This window comes from Leucopleurus acutus (assembly GCF_964270905.1).
Source record: "Leucopleurus acutus genome assembly, chromosome: 2".
Taxonomy (NCBI): domain Eukaryota; kingdom Metazoa; phylum Chordata; class Mammalia; order Artiodactyla; family Delphinidae; genus Leucopleurus; species Leucopleurus acutus.
In genome coordinates, this window is record NC_139143.1 from 90,841,860 (window position 1) to 90,860,513 (window position 18,654).

Consider the following 18,654-nt stretch of genomic DNA (forward strand, 5'->3'; position numbering starts at 1 on the left):
GCCCCATCTGACTCTGAGTTACAGCTAAAGTCTTTACAGTGGCCTACAAGGCTACATGAGATCTGGCCCCGTGGCCTCCCCTTGCTTTTCTCAGATGTCCTAGTAATGCTTTTGCCTCATAGCTGCCTTTTCTGTGCCTCCACCCAGCACAACTCAACCTGTACCCATCTGTCCCCTCTGCTGCGTCACAGTTTCACTTGTTTTATCCAAGATGTGGGTATAGTTCTAGGCCTACTTCCTCTATGTTAAAGGGTGTTTTAGGAAGATCCAACTGGTGGCAAACTCTGTAAGATGGTTTCCAGGGGATGGAGAAGAGGCAGAGTGCAATATAGCAGTTCAAGTCTGAGCTGTTTGATGTGGTCTCAGTGGAACAGGATATAGCTGGGTGAATAGCTGTCCCTCACCGGTTCAGCTACCCAGTATCGGAGACAGTGGGAGGGAGAGAGAATTTCTCTGTTGTTCACCGTTGTACCCCCAGAGCCCAGCAAAGGATTTGAATAGGTAATGGGCACTCAGCAGACATGGAAGCAATTGATCAGGATGATTGGGAGGTGGAATGCACAATTTAGAGTAATGGGGGGGGGGGCTCTCAGACTGGGTGACTGGTTTGTCCAGGAGATGATGAACTCCTTTTAGATAAGTGAAGCTTGTTAAGGTGTGCAGGCATCCTGTTAGAAGGAGCAAGCAATGCCTTTGAAGAAGCAAAAATCCTTAAAAGCTGCAAGCTGGAGATTTGGCAGTTGTAGGGCAAGCAAACAAAAAGATTGATTCAGAATTTAAATTAGAATAGAATGCATTTTACGAGCCCCTGTATAGAGTTTGTAAAACTGAATTCGAAACATTTAAGTTTCTCTTTTTAAAACTTGATGAAATGTTTAAAAGTAATAAGTTTTAAATAATTTAATTGTAAAAATTCCATGGTAACTCAACAAAGGTGCTTGATTTTGGTAGTGAGGCTAACTGGATCGTCCCTAGGAAGCTCAGCAAAGGCCTGCAGAGGAGCAAGGTGCAGGGGAGGCAAGTTTCAATCAGGAGGCACTGAGTGATATTGGCCGTTAATGTGTTGACTTCAAGTTCTGGTTTGGGAATCTGGGTTTTAGCCTGTGGGAGTGGAGAGCCACTGTATCTGATACTGGAGCAGAGAAGTGCCTTGATGAAATATATTTCTGGAAGGTTAATCAGATGGGAGGTATTTATGGTGGATTAGGAAAAGGAGACGCCAGGTTGGAAGCTACTGTGATCATCCAGGTAGATAGAGGTGTTAGTAGTAGATGTTTGGAAAGGAAAGAATCAGAAGACACTTCCAAGAAAGAGTTAATAAGATTTAGATTTTGCTTATAAAAATACATACGTGAATGTCAAAACGATTAGTCATACTTTTGTTTTTAGAAATGAGGAAGTCATACTTCCATGATGATGTGTTAAGACTAAACTAATAAGACTCAGTAATCTTCCGGAGACACCAGACCCTTTCAGAAAGGATATTTTAGACAGGGGGATTTCCTGGTACCTCTAGGTTCAGAGCATCTACGTCCTTCTGTGTAAGTGAACATCTGGCTTTCCTCCTTCCCTCAAAGTCCCCTTAAAAATTTCCACCATCAGCGTTTAATAGTCCTTGCCCATCCTCTTATAACCTTTATTGCATGAAGGCTGGTAATGTTCATATAAGTACAATTAACTGCTCTATCCTTAAAAGGTCTGGACTGGCATATGACTTTTTATTAAAGTTTATGGAAATATAGAAATGTCATCAGATATGTATAAGAAATTCTCATTTCTTACAGAATAGTGAGCTGAACTCATTAATTATAAATTGACTAAGTTGTCTTAGGGCTGAAGTAGGCACATTTCTTGCCAGTTGCTTAAGGCACAGATGTAACTAACATTTGTTAGATTATAGCTGTGGTAAGTCCCGTCATGGGCAGCGAGACTTCGGCTGAACTAGGTCCCATCATGGGTAGCGGGACATTGGCTGAACTAGATCAATAAACTAGAATCTGTAACAGAACAGGTGAACTTTTCATCTTCCAAACTGAAACTCTGTACCCATTAAACGCGAACTCCCCATTCCCTCCTCCCCCAGTTCCCTGGCAACTGTCATTCTATTTTCTGTCTCTAAGAATCTGGCTACTGTTAAGAACCTCCTATCAGTGGAATCGTGTAAGATTTATTCTTTCGTGACTGCCTTATTTCACTTAGCATAACATCTTCAAGGTCCATCCATGTTGTAGCATGTGTCTGAATTTCCTTTCTTTTAAGACTGAGTACAAATGTGATTTTGAATGATCCTGGTTAGGATTATCTGTGGTGGTTTTCCAGTAGACCATGGGATTCTGAAGTGATTATTAGAAGAGGCTCCAAGTTGCTACTTGAGCACTGGGTTCAGCAGTCATTTCTGCTCAGGACCTGTTCTTGGCCAAATCATGAAGCATGGCTTCTGGGCCTTCCAAGTGTCCCCTCACCTTCCTTATCCATTTTCCCTTGAAACCAAGCTTCGTTGGTGCCTGCCTCTGCCACGACTCACCACTCGTCACCCTGCTTACTGATAGCAGGTAGTCTGCAGTGAATACACACTTGTGTGTGTGTATGTCTTAGAGTTCTTTTAACTAAAGAACACAACTTGAAGGCGGCATGTAATGAATTATGTGAGCTAGATTAAACCTAAAACTTGAGGAAACGCCAAGCAGAAAGCGAAGTCGTGTGTGACTCAGGTCTAACAAGACAGGCTGGGTGTGTTATTTAACTGAGCCAGAAAGAAGTCAGGAGGAGAAGAGGGAGGCAAGATGAGTTGAACATATTTATTTTTTAGATTATCAAGTGGGGCTTGTGTTCCTTTGTCTTAGAAAATATTTTAAATGACAGCATAGTATCGCATCATCTTGATGAACTTTAATTCGCTTTTTAGTAGATGTTTGCAAGGTATTGAAATTTTATTATCCAAATGCTACCATGACCAATTTTTGTATATTCCATATATTTTTACATGTTTCTCAAATCTCTTGTGATTAGTTTTTGGTGGAAAGGAGAGATGCAAGAAGGTATATGAATTAATAAACCACTGACTAATGGGGTGAGCCGATGGGCTTTGAGGTTAAATTTAGAGGGTGATAATGGCGTGTCATGACTTCTGTCTTATCCATCCTTGCAACTCCAGCTGCCTTAGCCAGCAGGAGGTGCTTCCAGAATAAACCTGGGGGTGAGGCCTCTAGACCGACAGGGCTGTGACAAGTGCCGTGCCCTCCTCTACCTCAGAGCGGGGCCAGCCCACAGTACAGCTCCTCAGAACCTTTTGCAAAATCCTTTGAGTCAGGTGTGCTTTGGAATTCAGCCTTCTTCAGATTTTAGAAAGGCAATAGATATAAACTGTTTCCTCTGTGTGTGTTAAGAAGCACTTCACTTAGTTACGGAGAGCCGCTTACTCAAGCATGGAAATATTTTTAGTAAAACATGGTCATAAATATTTGTGAAAAATCTTTTGGCTTTCGGAACTCTTTGGATTTCAGAATTGAGGATAAGGGATTTGGGGCCTGTATCTATGCTGAATTTGAGCAGATAGATCTGACCCAGAAGAAGAGAGAATTCTCTCCCCTTGGTGCTCAAGGGGGTAGACTGCTCGTCTTTTCAAGCTCATAAGGAAGTTGGGAGCTCTTTCTTTTCTTTTTTTTTTTTTTTAAATTTTTGGCTGTGTTGGGTCTTTGTTGCTGCGCGCGGGCTTTCTCTAGTTGTAGCAAGCGGGGTCTAGTCTTCATTGTGGTGCACGGGCTTCTCATTGCAGTGGCTCCGCTTATTGCAGACCACAGGCTCTAGGGTGTGGGCTTCAGTAGTTGTGGCGTGCAGGCTCAGTAGTTGTGGCACACGGGCTCAGTTGCTCCGTGGCATGTGGGATCTTCCCGGACCAGGGATTGAACCCGTGTCCCCTGCATTGGCAGGTAGATTCTTAACCACTGTACCACCAGGGAAGTCCCTGGAAGCTCTTTCTGAATTTGCAGATGAGGAGTCTAAATATTACTCTTTTCTGTACTAAACATTACTTTTTTTTTTCCCCAGAGTCTCTTCCATCACCAACACTGTCTTGCACATTGACTGATGGGAACATTACACTCCAGTGCATGATCCTGGAAGATTACAACACCCATCTAGAACTCATACAGTACTCCTGGGACTGTCCTTCAACAATACAGTGTCAGAGTGGCTCAAAACCATCTGAAGCGTATGTTACGGAGGAAGGTGATCTTTCACAGGAAATTCAGTGTATCATTAGCAATCCATTATTCAGAAGGACAACATCAGTCATTTTGTCAACCTGTGTCCCAAGTGGTAAGTGACTACGTGTGTCATGGTAGAGATCCTATATACAAGTGGGGTTCATGGACCTACATACAAGTAGTGGTTCATGAATTTCATACCACAGATGCAGTAACTAACATACATTTCATAAATTTGAAACTTAAATTGAGTTACAGTTTTCACCGACACTCTATTACAGATATAAAGCTAATACTTTTTAGTACTTTCTGTGTCAAGTACCATTCTAATACATATGTTAATTAATTCCATCCCCACGCAATCTAGTAATTATCCTTATTTCATGAGGAGAAACCAAAACATAGTTGGGAGTTTAAGTTGCTTGTCCAAGGTCAATAGCCAGTAAGTGGTAGAGCCTGGTTTTGAAATCAGGCCATCTGGCTTCAGAACCCATGCTCTTAATTATTCACAATACTGCTTCCTAATATTCTTCATTACCATTGTGTTCTTCAAGGTTGCACACGTGCAACAGGAAGGTGCCTTCAGAGACTTCCCTGGTGGTCCAGTGGTTAAGACACCAAGCTCCCAATGCAGGGGCCCCAGCTTCGATCCTTGGTCAGGGAACTAGATCCCACGTACGTGCTACAACTAAGAGCCCGCATGCCGCAACTAAGAGCCCTCATGCCGCAACTAAAAGATCCCACATGCGGCAATGAAGATCCTGTGTGCCGTAACTAAGACCTGGCACAGCCTAATTAATTAATTAATTTTTTTTAAAAAGTGCATTCAATACGTTTGTCTAGGCTAACGCTCGGTTAATAGCATGACAGTCTATCTCGGCTCTGGTCTTTTTATGTTGCTTAAGTATCATGTATATTTGTAATTTACAATTCTTCTTATCTGTTTTATACATTATACCCCCAGTTTATAAACAGACGGATCAGTAATTTGAAAGTGGCTCACTAAAGCATAAGAGATGAAAATAGTAAATACTGTATTTCAGGATAATACCACAATTGTGAGGTGTGAACAGGATTCTAGGGCAGATAAAAAATGTGAGTCTCCTTGGGCTGGGGTAGGGTGATTCTGCGAATAAATTTTTTCCTTTTTTTTTTTTTTAATATTTATTTAGGTCACTTAAGTAATGGAAATAGAATAGAAATTTAAGTCTTCCGATTTCTGGAGTTTTTTTTCCATGATACCATCCTGACTCTTTATATTATGTATCTCAAAATAAATCAAATAAAAAAAATTTTTTTGGACTGATTCACAGGAATTGGCTAGTGAGAACCATACCATGTTAAATGAAAGTACAGACTGTGGAAGATTTTGTAGGACTGAAGATCAAGTTTCTTCAATAAATAAATTATAAGGGGAGTAAAAAGAGAGGTGATGGGGGGACTTAAAGTTTAAGGAAATTTAAGAAACATATTAATTAATTGCAATGTATGGACCTTATTAGGTCTTGATTCAAACAGAAAAGAGTAAAAAACAGGAGCAATTTAAACAGTGATTCCATGTTTGATGATGTTGAACACAATTTTTTAAGTCTGACGATGCCATGGTTATGTTTTACAAAGAATCCTTATCTTTCGGAAATACATACTGAAATGCTTATAGCTTAAAAATTGTGCTCTCTGGAGTCAAACAGGAGCTCGCACCTCTAATTGCTCCATAGCAAGTGGGAGGGGAGAAGGAGAGGGATGGAGCCTGGTCCTCCCCTTTAAAGATCAAGTGTGGCATGCATCACTTCCATTCACACCCCCTTGGCCAGTCTGAGTTCATGGCCACATCTAGCTGAGGGGGGCTGAGAAGTGCCATCTTTTGCTGGCCATGTGCCCAGTTAAAACACAGGGGTTCTCCTCCCAGAGTGAAAAGGAGAGATTGCTTATTGGGGAACAGCAGATGCTTCTACCACAGTGTACTACAAAATGAATATAACTCATACAATTTTAAAACATATACAAAATCTAAAAAACTTAAAGAATGACATAAGTAGTAAAAACAGATAGAGGTTCTAATTTTTTTTGCACCTCATTGCTCATCTTATGTTCTCCCTGGGGTTATGTGCCTAATTTGGAAACTCTCGGTCTAAGCAAGAGAAGATGGTGTCTTGGACTAGTAGAGTTGGGAGAAGTGGTTCCGATTAGGCTACGTTTGGAAAATAGAAACAGGATTTTCTAATGGTTTGAGTGGAAGAAAGGTGTCTAAAAAGAAATACTCAGATGACCCCTAGATTTCTGGCACAAGCAACGGAATGAATTGTGTTGCTATTGGACTGGAAAGCAGGGGAACAGCAGGTGTGTGGAAGAAATAGAGTTTGGTTTGGGACCTGTTGTTTGAGATTCCCGTTAGATTTCAAATGGAGACGTCAAATACGGTCCTCTGATTTATGAGTCTAGGTCTCTCGTGAGTGGTTAGGGCTGGAGATGGAGACTTGGGCATAATCAGAGTACAGGAGGCATTTAAAGCCTTGGGACTAGAAGAGATCATGTGGAGGAAGCAGTCGTCAGAGAGGGGTGCTGAGACTGAGTCCTGAGGACTCCCGCATGTAGGGGCTGTTAAGGGCAGAGGGTCCAGCAAAGGAGACTGAAAAGGATCACTAGGGAGGGAGGCAGAAAACCCCAAGAACTTGGTATCTCCAAAGCCGAGTGAAGAGAGAGCGAGCAGCTGTCAGTGCACCGGCCAGGTCAAGGAGGAAGAACGTCATTAAGAACTTGTATCATTGTTGTTTCATCTCCCCTAAATCTCTGCTGTCCCAAAGCGATGACGGCATCTGGCGTCATCCCGTGGGAGAAAGGATTTTGGAAGGGACTGTATCAAGTAGCGTTAGATTCAGCTGTTTAAAAAATTTTTTTTAAATATCAGTGACTTAAAAATGTAGATTACTTCTTTCATGCTAAAAAAAAACATTGGGGAGGGAGGGCTAAATTATGAGTTTGGGATTAAAAGATACACACTATTGGGCTTCCCTGGTGGCACAGTGGTTGAGAGTCCACCTGCCGATGCAGGGGACACGGGTTCGTGCCCCGGTCCGGGAGGATCCCATGTGCCGCGGAGCGGCTGGGCCCGTGAGCCATGGCCTCTGAGCCTGCACGTCTGGAGCCTGTGCTCCGCAACGGGGAGAGGCCACAACAGTGAGAGGCCCGCGTACCGCAAAAAAAAAAAAAAAAAAAAAAAAAAAGATACACACTACTATATATAAAATAGATAAACAAGGACCTACTGTATAGCACAGGGAACTATATTCAATATCTTGTAATAACCTATAATGGAAAAGAATATATATGTGTGTGTGTGTGTGTGTGTGTGTGTGTGTGTGTGTGTGTGTGTGTGTGTGTGTGTGTGTGTGTATGTGTATATATGTATATGGTTGGCCAAAAAGTTTGTTCGGGTTTCTCCATAACATCTTACAGAAAAGGTAAAATATATCAGGTATATCACTGTGCTGTATACCTGAAACTAACACAACATTGTAAATCAACTATACTCCAATTTTTTTAAAAAAGGATAAATGATGAACTTTTCTCAACTAAAAAATAATAATAATTGGAGGTAGGCAGCCCTGGGCACATTGCTACTTTATGCAGTTGTGTGGTCCAGCTCCTGCACCTTCCCTGCTATCTCAGGCAGTGGGACCCAGGGAGGGGAAGATGGTGTGTCTTACCCCTTTCAGGGAGACTTTTGAGAAATACCACACAACCCTTCTTGCATCTCACGGCCCAAAACTTGCCACATGGTTAAACCTTGTTACAAGAAAGGCTGAGAAACTAATCTTTTAGGGGAGTGGTGGTATGCCCAGCTGAAAATCTGAATTCTTTTATTAAAGAGGGGAGAATGGGTATGGGGAGCAACTAGCGGTTTCTGGCCAGGGGCCTCTCAAATCAAACCAATGGATTATTGCCTATTTGCTCTAACCCACCTGTGTTCCTACTAAGAGGAAAGGGTGTGTGTTCATACTCTCATGCATTCTTTCGTTTTCTCTCTCCCCTTCCCTCCCCTCCCCTCCCCGCCCCTCCCCTCCTCTCTCCTCCTCTCCCCTCTCTCTCCTCCAGGCTGTACCTGCTGTGAGTGACCCCACCCTCTCGCTTAGCAATGTGTGGTGATTGCTTTGCCATATGCTCAGTATTCTGCCCTTAGAGTTTTAGTAGGTGGATAGAGTCCACCTCATGAACTCACATCATTCTTTTCTATTGTGGACACTTCGGTTATTTCAGCTTTTTGATATTGTAAGACTGTGGTAAATATCTTTGTGCCTTTTTTGGAGGGAAGAGAGGGGCACATAACTGATACTTTCTGTAGGTTAATATCTTAGAAATGGAATTGCAGGATCAAAGGACGTTAGTAGAGATTCCAGTAGCATCAACTCAATAGGTTCATGGCAAGAGCTAATAGCTGTTCTTAAGTGTATTGACTCAATTAATGCTCACAATTACCCTAGGAGGCATATTGATCAGCTCCATTTATAGTGATCCCCAAGAGGAAACTGAGGCACTGAGAGGTCAGAGCACTAATCCAACGTTGTCGCAATGATTTGGTGAGCCTGTAGGCACATCATTTAGCACAGTGTCAGCGGCTGTATGATGAACATTTCTCAGGCTTGCAATGCATGGCTGCCACATTGCCCTGCCAAGCACACGATACCAAGCTGTGCTCCCGCTGGCAGGACAGGATGGCTGAATAGTGGACTATCTGCTGCTTTTAATAAACAGCACTGGGCCAGATATGTATCAACCTTGTGCATATACGTTTATTTAGAAACACAGTCGATTCTCTTTATTCACGATAGTTACGTTTTACTGTCACTGTAAACACAGAGTTAGTGCATACTGAACCATTGTTCCCAGGGGAGATAGAGGTTTAGGCTCCTGCAAGCCTCCGGTCACAACATTTTTGGCAAGGAATCAATACAGAACCTTGCTTTATGTGTGCTTCTGTTTAAAGACACCTTATTTAATATATGTGCTTGCTGCATGAACAGTGAATTCACAGCACCACAACTGATGCCTAAGTGAAGCTTATCTAACACGTGTGTTTTCTCTGTAAGGCACACACAGCCTTCTTATGCTTGGGAACACGAGATAGCATTTCAGCACTGTGCTTGGGGCCGTTTTAGACAGTGAACTAGACAACAAAAAAGTACAAAAATGTGAAACACATGGCACTAAATAGACCACAAATAGGGCACATGTCTACAGTACAAGGGCTAAAACACAAGGGCAGAGCATTGCCTTGAACCTCAGCTTGGGAATGTGTACATCAGGCAACACAGGTTTCACCATTCTGTGGCCCATGTCAGCGCATGACCGTGAAAGCGCTGCAGGTATTGGTTTGGGGAGTACAAATAAATTTTAGCAAGTAGATAAATTGCAAATACGGAATCTACAAATAAAGAGGATCAACTGTATCTCTGTTTTGGTCAGTTCCAGCTAATTGTATTTCTTTCTTTCTTTTTTTTTTCAGACAAGACAAGGCACAGGTTTGTGCTTTTCGCCATACTGCCAGCACTAATAGGTGGTTTGCTGTTTTTAAAATGTACGTATACTTTCTTTTTTAAAAATAATAAGTTTTCAAACTGGAATGGGTTTTTCAAAGGCCAGAAAATGATTAATTTGAAGATGAAAACAAAGTTTGAAATCTTAGCTGTTTCGAAAGAAACAGAACCTTTTTTGTTGTACTTGTTGTCTGGGGTTGCTGAGTGTGTCGGGTTCCCCAAGATTCTGCATTATCTTGAGGTGGAATGAATCCTTGGGCCATAGAGAGCTGTACAGGAGTGGGAACACAGACGAATATACTTAGGACTGTTCCACAGCCTCATATCTGTGGCCCACCTCAACATATAGTTATACTTCTGGTCTCAAGCCAGATTTTGCAAAAAAACCTCTTACTCTTGGCTGCCATGGTCATAATTTTCATGACTTGTAGCCCAGAAGGAGGTCCCAGGTAGGAAGGAGCATTTGTTGAGTCAGGTGACATGGAGTGGGTAAAATGACCTGGTATTACCTGTGTTGCCTTCCTGAGCCTTCCTCAGTCTCCAGAAAGGAACCCATATGCCCTGGAGAACTGGTAACCTCATCCCAGCCTGTTCTTTCCTGGTGTCAAGAAACCCCTCCTCAAGTCCCAGAGGATGTTGACTAGGCTGTAAATTTCAGAGTAGAGGTTCTTGAAGCCCCATCAGTTTCCATATCAGCCTTCACCGAAAGGAAATTTCCGAGACTGATTTGTCACTCTCACAGGGAATGTTGAAGAGGAAGCTTTCTGCAAGGTGATGGCATCCGGGGTCCATGTCATTTCACAGTCATGTGTTGAATCAAGTTCACAGACTAGATTTAAGTTTCCCTAGACCTGCACTGTTCATTCAGTACAGTGGGTACTAGCCACGTACAGTGATCTAAATATAAATTTTAATTAATGAAGATTAAATAAAATTTAGTTTCTCAGTCATACTAGCCACATTTCAAGGGCTCAGTAGCCACAGATGGCTAGTGGCTACCATGTGAGACCACATAGAGAACAATTCCATCATTGCAGAAAGTTCTGTTGGTCAGTGCTGACCTAGACTTTTTTGGGGTATTGGCACTAGAATATGATTTTCCAAAGGTTCCATTTCTGTATTATAGGTTTCAAATACCACGAAGATCCCTAAGTTATAGATTACCAGTCAACTGAATCTCCTCCAAACAAGTTATAAAAAAATCAGCTGAAGAAAATTTTAAGCCATCATTACCAATACGTAAAACATTTGGGGAGCTCAGGTGTTCTTTTTAAAAAGTTATTTTTAATCCCCAAATAGCGATATTATAGTTAATCATCTCCTTAACAGATTGGTCCTCAGAAACCAAAATAATTTTTCACTCATGTGTTTTTCTTGGGAGGGAGGGGGGGTGTCTACCACCAGAACTCCTGAACTGGAGAAAAGTAGCACTGAGGACTTTTCTGTCTGATTTAACTTATTAAAAAAAAAAAAAAGTTTGGGCTTCCCTGGTGGCACAGTGGTTGAGAGTCCGCCTGCCGATGCAGGGGACACGGGTTCATGCCCCGGTCCGGGGAGATCCCACATGCCGCGGAGCGGCTGGGCCCGTGAGCCATGGCCGCTGAGCCTGCGCGTCCAGAGCCTGTGCTCCACAACGGGAGAGGCCACAACAGTGAGAGGCCCGCGTCCGTGTACCGCAAAAAAAAAAAAAAAAAAAAGTTTATTCAGTGGAGGGAAACTTACACCAGTGATCACTACTGGTAGCACCATATAACCTGGAAAAACAAATTGTTCTAAGAAATAATTACTTCAGCAAGCATCTCAACCCTAAAGCCATTAATTGGGAAAGTGAGGCATTTGGCATGGAGCCTTCAGAAGGGGAGAGAGTTGAATGTAAACAGCTCCATCGGCTAGTTGTAGTTGACACTTTTACAAGCTCAGTCAAGCCTGTGGACTTGGCTTCTGGACCATTAGCATGGCTCCAGGCTAGCTGATGCCTTCGATGGGGAGGAAACTGATGCATACACGTGGGACCATATCTTAACGTCCAAACCGGTGCTGTCCAGAATGGTAGCCACGAGCCACATGTGGCTGTTGAACCCTTGAAACAGGAGAGTCCAAATTGAGATGTGCCATCAGTATAAAATAGACACCGGGTTTGCAAGACTTCTTATTAAAAAAAGGAATGTAAAGTATCTCATTAATAATGTTTATATTGATTACACGTTAAAATAGTATCTTTGATTTGTTGGGCTAGTCAATAAAATGTATCATGAAAATTAATTTCATCCATTTCTTTTTTTTAAATATAATTGCTCTACTACTATTTTTATTTTATTTTATTTATTTTACTTTATTTTATTTTATTAATGTTTTGGCTGTGCTGCGTGGCATGCGGGATCTTAGTTCCCCAACCAGGGATTGAACCCGTGCCGCCTGCAGTGGAAGCACAGAGTCTTAACCGCTGGACCGCCAGGGAAGTCCCCATCCATTTCTTTTTACTGTGTAATGTGGCTACTAAGCATTTTAAATTACTTACGTGGCTCACATTATATCCCTATCAGGCAGCGCTGGTCCAGAACATTCCAGCCTTCCCTCCATCTTTAGCTTTATGCACAAGCTGCTATAGAAAAAAACGTTCGTCAACAATTTTTGTTTTTCTATCATCTGATGACCAGTTTTTGAACAACTCTTTGGCCCAACTCTATGGCCAATTTGATGCAAGCATTTAGGAGAGTAGGAAATACCAGCTCGACAGGGCTCTGCTTTAGAATTTTCCCAGTTCAGGCCTCTAGCCAGCAACTCCAGATTCCAGCTTTTCTTTTCAGCTCTTTAACTGAGATGCAAATGTCTTCATTTGTAGGTTTTCTGGGACGCCCATAGCAGATAAACACGGAGAACTAGGTAAGTGTCCTGTAGACTGCTCAGTGGGTGCATTGTATGTCGTGCACTAGAAGCAGAACAGCCTGATGTAGAGGGCCTGTTCCTTGGGGAGCCAGATTTCTACTTTCAACTGACAGATGTCAGTTGCCTTGAACAGTAATAAGTTACATCAGCAGATATACTCACCACGGTTCATTAAGCACCAAATGGCGACTTCCCATGTAACATCTCATTGAACCCTCTCAGTGAGCTTTGCAAGGGGGTATCTTTACAGCTTGTTTAGAGACAGCAAACGTAAGACTCGGAGAAGTCAGGTCCCATCGCTCATAAATGTAGAGCTGGGATTCAAATCTAGGTCTTCAGACTCCAAGAGTTATCCTGTTACCCACCACAATCTGCTCCCTCCTTCTCCCATCCCAGGAAAATTGAGCCAAGGATAGGGTTCACTTCAGGAGCCAGGGTCAGAGCTGGACCCGTATCGTGAACAAAAGATAGGATGCAAACACAATGAACGGTGGCGGTGGGTGAAGTCAGTTGCCGTAAGGAGGCTCCAGAAGGCCCCGTCCTGGCAGAGTCCCCGTGGTCAGGAGGCAGGGGCCCGCGAGCCGGGCTTTGAGGGATGAAGGGAAGAGTAAAGGCCCAGGGCTGTAAAAGGCAGGGTAGGGGGTGGCAAGTCATCCCTTTTGGGGGCAGCGTATGTTGGTGGGATAGAGGTTGAGCCAGGCCAAGATATTGAGAGAGAGTTGCCAAGAGGTTGGGTGATTTTTTCTGGGAAACCACTGAGGATTGATTGATTGATTTTATTTATTTTTGGCTGTGTTGGGTCTCCGTTGCTGCGTGTGGGCTTTCTCTGGTTGCGGCAAGTGGGGGCTTCTCATTGCGGTGGCTTCTCTTGTTGCGGAGCACGGGCTGTAGAGCGCAGGCTCAGTAGTTGCGGCTCATGGGCTCAGTTGCTCCGTGGCATGTGGGATCTTCCCCAACCAGGGATCGAACCCGTGTCCCCTGCATTGGCAGGTGGATGGATTCTTAACCACTGTGCCACCAGGGAAGTCCCCACTGAGGATTTTTGAGCAGAGCTATGCTTTGGAAAGATCTCTCTGCTGGTAAAGCATAGTGTGAATTAATAGACAAGAGGCTAGAGATGGGGACACTGGTTGGTGGATAAATGAAATAATCCAGCCAAGCAGAGGAGAGGTTGAATCGGGGTGGTCATGGCAGAAATGAAGGAGGGCTATGTTTCAGAGAAAGTATGGATATCGTATGAACAAAGTCTCAGCAGAGAGTGTAGTCTGGTGCCAGACTCCCTGGGGTTAAATGGCAGCTCTGTCTCTCACAGCCCTCGGACAAGTCAGTTAAACTCTTTGCCACCTCAGTTTTCTTCTGTGGAAAATGGGCATAACAATAGTATAGAAATCACAATGATGGTGTAGGTAATAATAGCAGAGAAATAATTATGTACAAACAAGTTATTGTAAGCAAAATACTTAGAAGAGTGACGGGCTCATAATGGTGCTCAGTAAATGTTAGCTGTTATGGTTATGATTATTCTTCAAGAAAGGAGCCAAGGGGCTTCCCTGGCAGAGCAGTGGTTAAGAATCCACCTGCCACTGCAGGTGACACGGGTTCGAGCCCTGGCCCGGGAAGATCCCACGTGCCGTGGAGTGAGTAAGCCTATGAGCCACAACTACTGAAGCCCGCGTGCCTAGAGCCTGTGCTCTGCACCAACAGAAGCCCACGCACCACAATGAAGAGCAGCCCCCGCTCGCCACAACTAGAGAAGGCCCACGCACAGCAGCGAAGACCCAACACAGCCAAAAATAAAAATGAATTAATTGATTGACTAATTAATTAATTTTTTTTTTAAAAGAAAGAAAGAAGCCAAAAGGGCCAGGAATTCTGACCCTTGGCAGCATGGCAGGCACAGCGGAGGACTCAGGTGGGGCCCTTGTTTGGGAAGGTGAACTTGTGCTCTGACAGGCTGAGTCTGGGGTGCGGGCACATCACGTGGATAGGGGCGTCCAGCATATTGGAGAAGTGGCTTTAGGGGCTGGGGTTACAGGTTGGGGAGCATCTTCGTCAGAACAGTGATGGATTCCCTGAGCATTTGAGGTCACCAAGAAAGAGAAGCTGAAGGCCTTCGAGTGGTGGGCGAGGCAGAGGAGCCAGGAGGAGACCCAGGCGGCACCCTGTTAGGGGTCCGAGGGGGAGGCCACGTGCTAGAGCTGCAAGGGGGCAAAGCGGGAGGCAGCGGTCGAGACCTTTCGCTTGGTTGAACGAGTTGCTGACTTTCATGAAAGCCCCTGGGTGAGTGGTTGGAGTGGAGGGATCGCAGCACAGCAGTGAGGGTCTGGGGGCAGTCAGACCAATGGGTGGGCTTGGGAGCCTTCCTTTCTCCCCAGCTGCCAGCCAGGACAGTGACCAGGTCACCCGGGAAGTCAGTTGCAGCAGAAGGCCTGGGGCAAGGGGTTCTAGGGGACAGCTCAGCCAGCTTCAGGGTGCAAAGTGGGCAGCGGTAGTGAGTCTGCGAGGGGTTGATGGTTCAGGAGGCCCCATGGAGAGGGGTTGGAGAGGAGTCAGGTAGCCATGGATGAGGTGAGGGGCAGGTGTGCGAGCAGTGTGGGGAGAGGTAGAAGACCTGGGGGTTATGGTCAGAGGTGGGGCGTTTCGGATTTGAAGTAATGTGTGTGAGGGCAGGTGACGGTGAGATCGGAGGAGTGCCTCTGCTGAGGTCCACTTGGTAGCAGTGGAGGCGTGGCCATCACAAACAGTGACGGGGAATGTTGTTCATGGGAGCGCTGTCATCCCAGGCCACTGAGAAAGATGATGGGGTATCCCAGAACTCACTCCTTTCCCTTGCTCCTTTATTCATTCAGCAAATAACTTATGGAGATTACTAGATGTCAGGCACTTGATGGCTTGAGATCAGTGTACCCAGTGAGGCTAGACATTGTGTGGGATTCAGAGAAAGCATATATTAAAGCTCCTACCCTGAGGAGCTTATGGTCACAGTGGGGAGGATGGATGAGTGTGTAAGAAACAGAAAGACTTAGGCAAGAAGCACATGGTGATGGGCTGGAATGGATGGTCAGGGCTGGGCAACCAACAAGGGGGGGGTGAAGAGGCCAGAATAATCATGAAGACTTTGAAGGGAGTACGATGTGAGCTAGATCTTCAAAGCAAGAGCAGAGTGGAAAAGGCGTTCCAGCTGGGAGAATCAGCAGAGACACGGAGGGGAACGCAACCTGTCGTGGTTATTTGATAAAGACGTCAACCTGCTTAGCATCAAGTTGAAGAAATGGCAGAAGAGACAATATTTGCAAGAACATTTTTGGAAGTCAAGGGCATTAAAATCAAGTGATATGGGAGTAGGGGGTCATTGTAGGTTCTGGAGCAGGAGAGTTTTGCATGAAAAACATTGCTTTGGAATGATGAGCTAGGAAAGTAAACCTGACTTCTTAAGGTAACATCCCAGGGAGAAACCTAGGTAGGATGGGGTTGGGTGTGGGAGAGGAGCTTACTTTCCTTGGCGTATTTTTGTTTGCTATTCAGATTTTGTACTTTGTGTGTTTCCTACCCTATTTAATAATACTTTTTAGATTTAAAGAGCCCACTGTGGCTGCAGGGGGGAGTTCCCTCAACTCAGTTATTAAAGGGTTACAGATATGATGGAGAGGCAGGGCTTGGGAGAGGAGCTGGGGAGGGGCTAGCACAACCAGGAAGAAATGTGAACTTGTCACATCTCCGTGAGACCAGTGTCAGGAAGAGCTAACCCCAATTAAAAATATCTGAGGGGGGCTTCCCTGGTGGCGCAGTGGTTGAGAGTCGGCCTGCCGATGCAGGGGACACGGGTTCGTGCCCCGGTCCAGGAAGATCCCACATGCCGCAGAGCGGCTGGGCCCGTGAGCCGTGGCCGCTGAGCCTGCGCTCCGCCATGGTAGAGGCCGCAACAGTGAGAGGCCCGCGTACCGCAAAAAAATATATGTATCTGAGGGCAACCAAGTACATATCAGATATCTGAGGGAAGTTGGGTGTGATATTACACTTCTCACCAAGACAGTGCTGGTATTCTTCACTTTTGGTAAATGTCTGGAAAACAGAGCCAACCAAATTAAAAAGGGAGCCGAGTCCCCCAGTTCCCCGGGAAGAAAGACTTGCAGGTGCTACCTCAGTCTGAAGGAGAACTGGAGACGCAGGCCTGATTCTTTGGCAGTGGACGCACCTGGCTGTGGGAGAGGGTGAGAAAGTCCCTGCGGAAGAGCCTGTGCTGCCAGGGCTAGGTGGAGAGCTGCTGCCCACTTCATCCCCCTCAGAAATCCCCAGCACCCATTTTCAAGTCCTACAGGGTTCTTCGTAAGGAAAACTCCTATTTCCTTTATCTAACCCGTGACTCCAGCACTAAATTTTTATGAATTCCTGTTACCAAAGGAATGCAAATATTTTGGGAGCTGTGGTCAGATCTGGCCTATGGAAATATAGACCGTGGGGAAGACAAAAAAAGCCATGGAATGGAATCTCAGTTCGCAGGGACTTGGTCAAGGCTGGAGCTGGGTGTTTGGGCTGATTTCCTCTGAGTTACCCAAGGGTGCTCTGTCATCACCACAGAGATGAATAATCAGAAAGAGAAACTGAAAGAAGAAAACCACACCCGGGGATTCATGTGGCAAAGAAGGAGATGACTGTTAGAAGGGGTGACAGTTTACATATGGGTCTTAAGGGCCCAGCTCTGTTGTTTGGAGATTTCATTTATACTCAAAGACTGAGTTGGTTTGAGAAGATGGGACTGTGAATTAGTGCTGTGCACTGAGAGTAGAACTTCTGGTGGATCTCCAGCTACCATCTCATGAGAGCCCAAGACCAATCTCCCTCCATCTCTGCTCCCTAGAACCCTTGCTTTTGATGGGTTTATTACAAAAGGGCCGCCCGCATTAGAATCGGAGGGTAATTTATAGACTCATAGACTGCAGCACAGACTGACTGCATTTTATACTAATATGAGATATTTCTTTTATAGCACCTGTTGTTTGGTAACAGAAGATGAAGTCAAACACGTGCTAATTACGTTATTTCAGTCACTTTCAGAAGGCATCTGATTTACCATTTGAGTATTACCTCATCCTTGAGGAAACTTTGGAAGTCTAACCTGAATGGACCCTTTATAAGAAGCAATGTTTCAGGACTTCCCTGGTGGCGCAGTGGTTAAGAATCCACCTGCCAATGCAGGGCACATGGGTTTGATCCCTGTTCCGCGAAGATCCCACATGCCGCGGAGCAGCTAAGCCTGTGCGCCACAACTACTGAGCCGGCGCTCTAGAGCCTGCGAGCCACAACTACTGAGCCTGCGTGCCACAACTACTGAAGCCTGCACACCTGGAGCAACAAAAGAAGCCACTGCAGTGAGAAGCCCGCACATTGCAACGAAGAGTAGTCCCCACTCACCACAACTAGAGAAAGCCCGTGTACAGCAATGAAGACCCAACACAGCCAAAAATAAAACAAATAAATAAATTTATAACAACAAAAAATAATGCTTCATGGAAGAAACAAGGACTAACAAACAACAGGCATTAGTTTCTACTCTGTCACCAACACTGAGTATCACCAGATACTGTCTTGTCCCATAATTGTTTATTATAAATTGTATTTTTGGAGAAATGTAAATCTTTGTAAATAATGTAAGTATGTATATGTATATATATATATATATATATGTGTGTGTGTGTGACTAAGTGGCTCTTTTTTTCTTGTTAGAGTTGTAAAACAAAATAGTCACATGACTCAGGAGGTGAAGGTTTTTTACTAAAATCTATAATCCACTCTTTGGTTTTAGAGGAAAAACAGTTCATTGCAGGATCAGTAGCACGGTAGTTTATCATGTTAGTTAGCTGTCACATTGGCAGGTAAACAGAGAACTCTTAAACCAACTATACTCCAATAAAAATTAATTAAAAAAGAAAATTAAAATTTTAATTGTATATTTAGAGAATTTGTTTCAGAAGCGTATGTTTGTCATTCATCAAAAAACACATTTTTGTTGTACAATGTGCATTATTTGT

General features: G+C 44.3%; 1 protein-coding gene across 1 annotated transcript in view; it reads left to right on the forward strand.

Moving 5' to 3' along the window:
• Nucleotides 1-17,953, forward strand: part of CD58 (CD58 molecule) — a 44,153-nt gene extending 26,200 nt beyond the window's left edge. The window contains exons 3-6 of the mRNA XM_082832362.1: nt 4,048-4,317; nt 9,709-9,780; nt 12,582-12,622; nt 17,613-17,953. Coding sequence (XP_082688488.1) covers nt 4,048-4,317; nt 9,709-9,780; nt 12,582-12,601 — 362 coding nt within the window. The 3' untranslated portion in view covers nt 12,602-12,622; nt 17,613-17,953. The remainder of the gene's footprint in view (nt 1-4,047; nt 4,318-9,708; nt 9,781-12,581; nt 12,623-17,612) is intronic.
• Nucleotides 17,954-18,654: the final 701 nt, after the last annotated feature.